General features: G+C 34.1%; 1 protein-coding gene across 1 annotated transcript in view; it reads left to right on the top strand.

The window, feature by feature from the left end:
- HPRT1 (hypoxanthine phosphoribosyltransferase 1) overlaps positions 1 to 9,580 on the top strand; it is a 35,507-nt gene that overhangs the window by 18,925 nt on the left and 7,002 nt on the right. Inside the window, exon 4 of the mRNA XM_006921521.3 lies at positions 8,322 to 8,387. Coding sequence (XP_006921583.2) covers positions 8,322 to 8,387 — 66 coding nt within the window. The remainder of the gene's footprint in view (positions 1 to 8,321; positions 8,388 to 9,580) is intronic.

The following is a 9,580-nucleotide window of genomic DNA, read 5'->3' as shown; positions in this document are numbered from 1 at the left end:
TCCTTCCTTCCTTCTTTCCTTCCTTCCTTCCACTGGTTTACACTGTTTAGTCAGTATAGCTGCTAACGGTAGAGCTGCCTAGTTTTTAATATATTGTTGCTTAGAATCAAAACATACTTACAGTCCATGGTATGATTTCTCTTTTTGATCTTCTTAAGCACCCCCTCCCACACACACATAAAAAAATCAATCTCGTTACTTTATGACTGATACTCCATTTCTCTGGGAATTTGAGCAGAATGTTCTTTTTTTGAAAAAAATACTCGTAAAAACAAATGAGGGGACTATAATTTTTATAGTATTTTATAGTTGTAAGAGCAATTTAAAGCAAAGGAACATTTGGACAATTTAATTCTATTTTCTACTTTTAGTTTTTATCTTGTTTCAGATCTTAGATTATTAAACTGAACTCAACTGATAAAAAGTGTGAAATCTTAAACATAAGCAAAGCAGAATTTTAGGTTAATTTTCACATAGAGAAAAATAATATCTATATCTGTTCTATTTTATCTGAACTTCAGTATAGATTTACTGCTCAACAATAGGAAATTAATAATCTACATACTTTTGTGTTGATGGAAAGAGATCTAATTGTGGGCGGTAAACACACGATGCAAATGTGGAATTGTACACTTGAAACCTATTGAATTTTGCTAATGTCACCCCAATTAAAAAAAATAAAAATTATCCAAATTATAAAAAAATCCACATATATTAATTTTTAAGCTTGTCGTAAAAGGTAGTCACATATATATATATAAAGCCAGGCAACTTAATTTGATAAAGTCATAAAATGGAAATTTAAAATTATTTATAGTATTGGTAACATTGATGTTACTATAATTTTACATGCTGATCTTAACCAGTTTGAAATAGTGCATTAAACATTGACTGATCTGTACTAATTCATAAGAAATGATCCATGAACTATTAAATGTTACTGGGATATATTAAGAGCCATAAAAATGTGAACACACCCCATCTAGTTTTTCTTCAAAATAAAAATTACATTTTTCTGATTAAAAAACATGTTTTTTATAATAAAAGAAAACATACAACCACAGAAAATTATAAAGGAATTAAGTCAACCTTAATTCCACTACCACTTTTATTTCTAATATTTTAAAGAATTTTCTCTCTGTGAATACATATACATACATATTATAGTTTACCTACTCAGAGTAGCTAGGCAGAATTTTATTTGATCAGTGCCTAGATGAGAAATTGGGGATTCCAAATGCTATATTTTATGAAATCGAAGATACCACTGAGTTTAAGACTACTATTTTTTGTACTACTAAGAAATAAAACACTGTTTTGATCAGTTGTAATATGTTGATTTAGAGCAATGAAATGTAGTACTATATATAATGACCTTTTATATCTCTGAAGCTCTGTGATATTCAGAAAAATGAAACAATTGACAAGTATACAAATATGTTTTCTTTATTGTGAGTTCAATTTTGTGATTTTTTTCTAAAATAGTTTAACTAAAAAAATGATGAAGCCTCAGGAGAAAAAGTTGACAGACAAATATTTTGTGGGACTATTTTTGTGCGGGCCTCAAGCAAAGGGAAAATTAGCCTGATTTTCTGAGTTACGAATTGTTATCTACATGTATATTTGAGAACAATGAGGTGTGGAGGGATTAAGCGACTTGCCCGAGATCATACAGGTCTTTGATTTGAACCCAGGCCTTTTACTCTGTACAGAACTCAGTCTTATTTGGGAACACTTTTAACTGACTTGGATCCTCTAATATAGACTTCCTACTATTTATTCTCTACTACTCAGAACAGTTGCATGCAAACAAAATTGTCAATTATGGAATTTTTCCTTCAGTCGTAGTCAAGGTTCATATAGCTGTAACTTTCAATCTTGATCTTAGAAGTTGCTTCATTAGTACCTTGATTAGGCTATCTGTTTAATATTTCAAAGATGCAAATTAGTTTATATTAATTTGTAAGAAGGTGACTATTTGAGCTTGTTAAAGAAAAATGCAGAAAATATTGCAGTAGTTTCTTAAAGTGTGTCTTATAAGAAGAGGTCAGTAGCTTTCAATCTGAACTTCTTCTGAATATTTAGTCATTTTTAAGATATGCTTTTTTCTCCAGAGCAGTTGAAGTTAAATGAGTTTACCACTTTGATATTGACACTAGATAATCTAAAGCTTATCTTCTCTAAATCTATTTTTTTTTCTATTTATATGTATATAAAGCTAGTGAAGTGATTTATACTTTTCTCCTACTTCCTGAATTAAGACCATAGACATGGGTGGGGGGAAAGAATTTATTCAGTTTAAAATGGCAGGAATGGAGATATATGCTATCTGTGGTATAAAGACACTTTAACAGAACTAGGGTCAAAACTACATTTTCTAGCCCTTTCCTATGGATTTTCACTTTGATGAAGTCCTTGTCAGACAACTGCGGTTTTATATAAGCAACCTGATTCTTAGGCCATAAAGGTAGTGTTCAGGTTTGGTCCTGTGAAACTATAAGTTTTGTAAAAAATTAAGGAAATTGATTAATTCACTCAGCAAACACATATTGATTATCTATTGTATGCAAGGTATTGTCTTCAGCCATGAAAAGAAGTTCTATTGAACATGTTGATTTTACCAGATCCTAGTCCCAAACGAGACAAGGAATGAAAAGCATAAAGACAGGATGCAATAACTTTTGAAAGTTTGAAAATGGTGTATTTGAAAATATCAGATATTAAATATCAGTACTAACGCTTCAATCTTTTCTAGTATTATGTTGTATTAAGTGTATTCTTCGATTTGATTAGAGCAGTGCTGACCAATAGAACTTTCTGTGATGATAGAAATATGCTGTATCAGTTCTGTCTAATACAGAGCCACTAGCCACATGTGGTTATTGAGCACTTGAAATATCTCTTGTGCAACAGAGGAACTGAATTTTTAATTTTATTTAATTTTAAGTAATTGCCACATATGCTTAAGTGGCTACTGTAATGAATAGTGTAGCATTAGGTGATCTATAAGGACCCTACTTCATCAGCATGTTTTTTACATTTATAAAAGCTTTTTAAAATTAAATTTATTGGGGTGACACTGGTTAATAAAATTATATAGGTTTCAAGTGTACAGGTTAGTAATACCTCATCTGTATATTGCATTGCATGTTCACCACCCAAAGTCAAATCTCCTATCACCATATATTTGACCCTCTTTACCCTTATCTGCCTCCCCCTCCCCCCTTTTCCTCTGGTAATCACTAAACTGTTGTCTGTCTATGAGTTTTTGTTTATCTTGTTCATTTGTTGCTGTCAGTTTTATATCCCGCATATGGGTGAAATCATATGGTTCTCAAATTTTTCTGTTTAACTTATTTTGCTTAGTATGATCATCTCGAGGTCCATCCATATTGTTGCAAACGGCAGTGTTTCATCTCTTCTTATGGCTGAGTAATATTCCATTGTATATATGTACCACCTCTTTTTTATCTAATCATCTATTCAAGGACACTTTGGTTGTTTCCATGTCCTGGCCACCATGAATAATGCTGCAGTGAACATCGGGGGTACCTATATCTTTTTGGATAAGTGTTTTCAAATTTGGGGGGTATATAGAAGAGGGATTACTGAGTCATATGGTGAATCTATTCCTAATTTTTTGAGGAACCTCTATTCTGTTTTCCATAGTGGTTGTATCAATTTGCATTCCCATCAGCAGTGTATCAGGGTTCCTTTCCCCCCACAACCTCTCCAACACTTGTTATTACTTGTCCTGTTGATGATAGTCATTCTAAGAGGTGTGAAGTGGTCTCTAATTGTGATTTTGACTTGCATTTTTCTAATAGTTACTGAAATTAAACATCTTTTCATATGTCAGTTGGCTGTTTGAATGCCTTCTTGGGAGAGATATCTGTTCATATCCTATGCTCATTTCTCAATTGGATCGTTTTGTTGTTGTTGAGTTGTATCAATTCTTTATACATTTTGAATATTAGCTTCTTATTGGAGGTGTTTGCAAATATCTTCTCCCATTCAATTGGTTCCCTCTTTGTTTTGTTGATGCTGTCTTTTTCTGTACAGTAGCTTTTTAGTTTGATATCGTCCCATTCATTTATTTTTGCTTTTACTTCTCTTGCCTTTGAGGTCTAATTCATAAAATCCTCCATAGGACCAAGATCCATGAGTTATTCTGCTATGCAATTTGTTGTTTTAGGTCTTCTATTTAGGTTTTTTAACTTTATTTTGAGTTATTATTGGTGTATGGTGACAGATAACAGTCTAGTTTCATTCTTTTGCATGTGGCTTTCGAGTTTTCCCAGCACCATTTATTGAAGAGGCTTCTTTTTCTCCAGACATATGAAAAGATGCTCATTTTCACAAGTTATTGGGGAAATGCAAATTAAAATCACATTGAGATACCACCTCCCACCTGTAAGAATGGCTACTGTCAACAAGACAAGTAATTACAAGTGTTGGAGAGGTTGTGGGGGGAAAGGAACCCTCATACACTGCTGATGGGAATGCAAATTGATACAACCACTATGGAAAACAGAATAGAGGTTCCTCAAAAAATTAGGAATAGATTCACCATATGACTCAGTAATCCCTCTTCTGGATATCTACCCCAAAAATTTGGAAACATTTATCTGTAAAGGTATATGCACCTCAGTGTTCATTGCATCATTATTCATAATAGCTTTTTCTCAAGAATTTCTGTATGAGTTTACTTGAGCTAAACTGATAATATATGCCAGAAAACAAGATCTGAAATGCTCCTAGCTTTTTTTTTCTTTTAAGCAACATGTTCTTTGAAAAGAACTCATAAAATACAGGCAAATAAATTAACTTATTATCTGGGCATATATCTTTCCAGACTTACTTTTTTTATGCATATCATGTTAGAAAATTGGATATCTGCCACTTTTCATCTGAGGTACAGTATACCTCTAAAAGTATATGATTCTAATATTCTCACTTGATATTCGATCAAGATAAAGGAAAACAGTTAAAGGACAGAAGATGGTTAAGATTATGATGTGAAGAGAAAACATGATACAGTGTATGGGCTTGGGGCCTAACTGGATGTACAGGGAATGACTTTTTCCCAGTAACTCCATTCTGTGGTCCTGAAAAAATGATCTGAAGTTCATGGCAAAAAGCAAGCTGCATAGTGCTAAACCACTAAACGCCAAGCCTAGACTTTCTGCCTCACTAATACTTCTAGTCTTGCCTTTTTGGGACCCTAGCCTTAGTGATTGACCTCTCTGCACCCTCTCCTTATGGTGTCAACCTGTTTGTTCTAGCAGTTCTTTTGTCAACCCATTCATTATGAGTTTTCACACAGCTTTCTCTCCTCTTTTCCTATACCAAGCTTCAGTTCTTGTTGCTACCTAGAGATTTTCAAAATTCCTAGTGATATAAAAATAAGAATAAACACAGTTCCTTTCTATTCCCCTTCTCATTTTTTCACCTGGACTCAAGAAAGGTAGACAAAATAGAAACACAGGCACTAAGGGTATTTGTATACCCAAATTGCTTCTCTGGTAATTTTATATCATTAACAGTGACCCTCTGAGCTAAGGATAGCTTGGGCTCTCTGGCTGGAAGGAATGAGGAGATAGGATGGTAGAGAAGGATGAAGAGCGACTTGAGCAGGGGGCGTGACTCTCCCTTCTCCTGTGCTAGTTCTATCATCTCAAGATGAGGCACATAAGAGTCACTCAGTAAAGTAATGAAGTAGGGATACAGTGGGAAGTTAGTACTAGACAGTAAGAGGGGGAAATTCTTCTGGTGGGGTAATTGATCCATAAATGCCATTTGTATGTAATTTAGGCACTTATTACCTGTATGCTAGCACAGTGGACTGCAATATTTTTCTTAAATGAGTCTGTTAGCTTCTGTTTTAAAGATGGTTGTGTTTCCATGAAAAAAAGCCTCAGAAGAGACTTGATTTAAGCTAAAAAACCTTGAGGCAGACAGGAATATGGAGATTTGGATGCTAGTGGAGCAGCAGTGTCTTGAATGCTTGGAGTTCTCTTGTCTCTTACCCTATCACCATAGCCTTTGGATCACAGGGGTTTTTCCGTGTCTCCATACTTTTCAGTTCTCAGACCGTTACTCCTTTCCTCTGTAGAAGAGGGTCAATTGGAGTTAGACTGTAATACCAAATTCCTACAGAAGATGGCACTGTTTAACTTGATTTATAGTATAAATCATTCAGTATGAGCCACTCATTGAAAGCTTCAGGTTTTGTACAACTTTTTTGTTATTAATCAATTCTCTGTATTTGAAACTCTGGGTTTTAAGTTAGTTAGAATAAAGGGTGTACATAATTTCCTCGAGCTGAGAAGTAATATGCAAGATTTTTATATCAGAAGTCATACTTAAATCTCATGCTTAGTTTGCAACAGTGAACAGTATTGACCCATTTATGTTTTTTTTTCAAAAATAACACTCCATAAAAAATGGACACATATATAGAAGTATGTGACAAAAATAGAAGTATATAACAGTAAAAAGTCTTTATCCCCAATTCTCACTACTCAGAGGTAATTGCTGTTATAAACTTTTTTTAAATGCTGAACAAAAGTGGTTATAGGCAACGTATTGCTATCTACTAGTTGGTGTTTTTAATTACTATTGTTCCATGTCAGTGTGTCAGTAGCTGCATGGTATTACTTTGTCTAGATGGACTTAATTTATATAGTTCCCTGTTAATAGATACATTGATTGTCTCCAATATTTCTTTTTTATAAACAATTGATACACAGTAAACATCCTTGTATGTACCTTTACTAACTTTTGAGTGTTTTTGTAGCATTGATTCCTGGAAGTGGGTTTGCTGGGGCAAATGACGTGCATGTTTACAATTTTAATAGATATTGCCATATTATTTTCAAAAGAGATTGTGCCGATATAAATTGGTACTCTCACCAACAAAAGTGCATGTTTTCTCTCACTTTTGCCTACCTATATCATTAGGCTTAAGTTTTGCCAGTGTGAATGGGTGAACAGTAAAATAGCACTGTTGTAGTATTTGTTTCTCAGATATTTTATATATCATGGCCTTCTCTTTGTGAATTGCCTATTTGTGTTCATTCTCCATTTTCCTATTAGTTTTTTATTGTTGGAACCCAATGTATAATAGGACTGTTTGTTACAGACTTTTATTTTTAGTTTGGGTTCATGTCATGCCTAGGTTTTTAGTCTAAGAATGTGAAAATATTCTGTTTTCTTCCATTCTGTTCATGGCTTTATTTTTTACATTTAGATTTTAATCCATCTGGAATTTATTTTTATGTATGCTGCGAGGTAGGGATCATACTTTATATTTTTCCCAAGTGGATAACTAGTTGATCAAACACCATTTATTGAATAATTAATCTTCTCCTTACTGACTTGAAATACCATCTTTATCATATACTAAATCCTCATATGTTTCTGGGTCTGTTTCTGGGTTCTATTTTATTCCTTGATCTCGTTGTCTATTACTGTTCTGGTACAGAGCCGTTGTAATTGCTGTAGCTTTGTTATGGTTTGCTCTCCAGTAGGGCAAGTCTAAGCTCTTTTGTTCACCTGCTCTTTCACATTAGTTTTCTGTCTTGAATCCAGTATAGCCAAATTATGATCATTATCACCACTGACTACAGTGGGTGTGGAGCATTCCCCTTTGAAACTCCTATAAGGGTTTCTGCTGGTTTCTGCTGGGTTGATTCCTAGAAAACTAGGAACCTAAGAGGTATGCCTTAAAGAACTACTGCTCAGACTTGGTTTCCCAGACTCGGCTCAAGATGATCTGGGCCTGGACTAGACTTTTCAGGGAAATATCTTTGGAGTTGAGTAGGATATAGATCAGACCCTACAACTTGCTTGACTCATAGGAATGGTCCAGGGCCAGAACCAGACACCTGTCATGCTAATAATGTCCCTCATGGTTCAGAAATTACTGTGATTAAAGATGAGTGGCTGCCCTCTTGAAAATGGGTGCATCATATTTTTTAGGACTTAAAAGCATCAGTAATGGCCAATTAGGACTTTTTTTAATTTTTACTAATCTCTAGTTGAAAGTTACCTGGTCATTCATGTCTAGAAATATAATTCTTAGAATTTATATCATTTCGACTATCATGCTATAACATTAGATAGCTAACTTCTTAAGTCTTCTAGTTCCCATTTGATAATATGAAATGTATATGTGTATGCACAAGGATATACATATATATTTATATATGTGTGTGTGTATGTATATATATATATATATGTGTATGTATATATATGTATGTGTGTGTGTGTGTATGTGTGTGTGTGTGTGTATATATATATTCTTTTTTTTTCCCCAGAACGACCAGTCGACAGGGGACATAAAAGTAATTGGTGGAGATGATCTCTCAGCTTTAACTGGAAAGGTATGTGTCTTGAAGAGGAAGAGTCCTTCATACCAAGAGTGAATTAGTAACACCGCTGTCAATCACTAAGAGGCAATTTACATGGTTGTTTATGCATATAAACAAGGATTATGTGACTCTTGGAAGCAATCTAGGTTAGATATCTTTCTGAAAGCCATATAGCCAAGAGGCAGCAAGATCCAACATTAAACTTAAAAAGTCCATGTAAAAAGTTCATGTTGCGAAGTATTGCTATCTGCCTCTGTGGGGATCTAATTTAAGATCCTTTAAAACGTGTGTGTGTGTGTGTGTGTGTGTGTGTGTGTGTGTGTGTGTGTGTATGGAAAAGATAGTCTTTTTAAAAATAGGTCATATATAATTTCTTAAAAGATAGAGAAACAGTATAATGTAGTGCCTGAAAGTATGGGTTTTGGAGATGGACAGCTTTGATTCAAAGCCTGGCTCAGTACTTCCTATGTGACTTTGGGCAGGTTATTTAACTTCTCTGTCTCCCATATGTAAGGTGGGGATGATAATGGGAGCCACCTCATAGAGTTAAGAAGATTAAGCGAAATAATGCACATGCAGTTCTTACAGCAGTTTCTGGTAGTTAGACCACTCCGTAAATTCAAACATGCTATTATTTCAGGAAATCTCAAAGAGTTTTTTAAATACATCAAAATTCTTTCAGTATAGGCAATTGGTTGAACCAGTAGAGATAATAAGTTATTTGAATATTATTCTTCTGATATAATAAATGATTTTTGAATAACCAATGATAAATGATGGAGTGCTATTTTTTACTTATAGACTCTATGCCACATATAAAGGCATAATCTCATAAAAGTTTTACAACAATCCTGTGAGGTAGAGATATTATTATCCCCATTTTACAGATCTGGAAAGTAAGACTCAGTAAGTTTGAAGGACTTGTCCAAAGTCATAACTGTCAGTAAGTGGTAGAGCTTGAATTTGAATGTAGGTCTGTTGGGCTCCAAAGCTCTTTTTTTTTTCCTCTGGCTTTTACATTTTAATGTTTACAGCTTACTTGACTGAATATAAGGAAACTTCAACATACAGCACTTGTCAAATTCTGTGGTCCTGTGTTAGGGTCACACCAAACTAATGTCCTCTTCAACATTTTTGGACAACTTCAAAGGATAAATGGTAATCCGTTGATTCTTTCCCCTTCCTGTCCATCCTATACACCACTG

This window comes from Pteropus alecto, unplaced genomic scaffold, assembly GCF_000325575.1.
Source record: "Pteropus alecto unplaced genomic scaffold, ASM32557v1 scaffold19, whole genome shotgun sequence".
NCBI lineage: Eukaryota > Metazoa > Chordata > Mammalia > Chiroptera > Pteropodidae > Pteropus > Pteropus alecto.
This window is presented reverse-complemented; position numbering and strand designations above follow the sequence as displayed.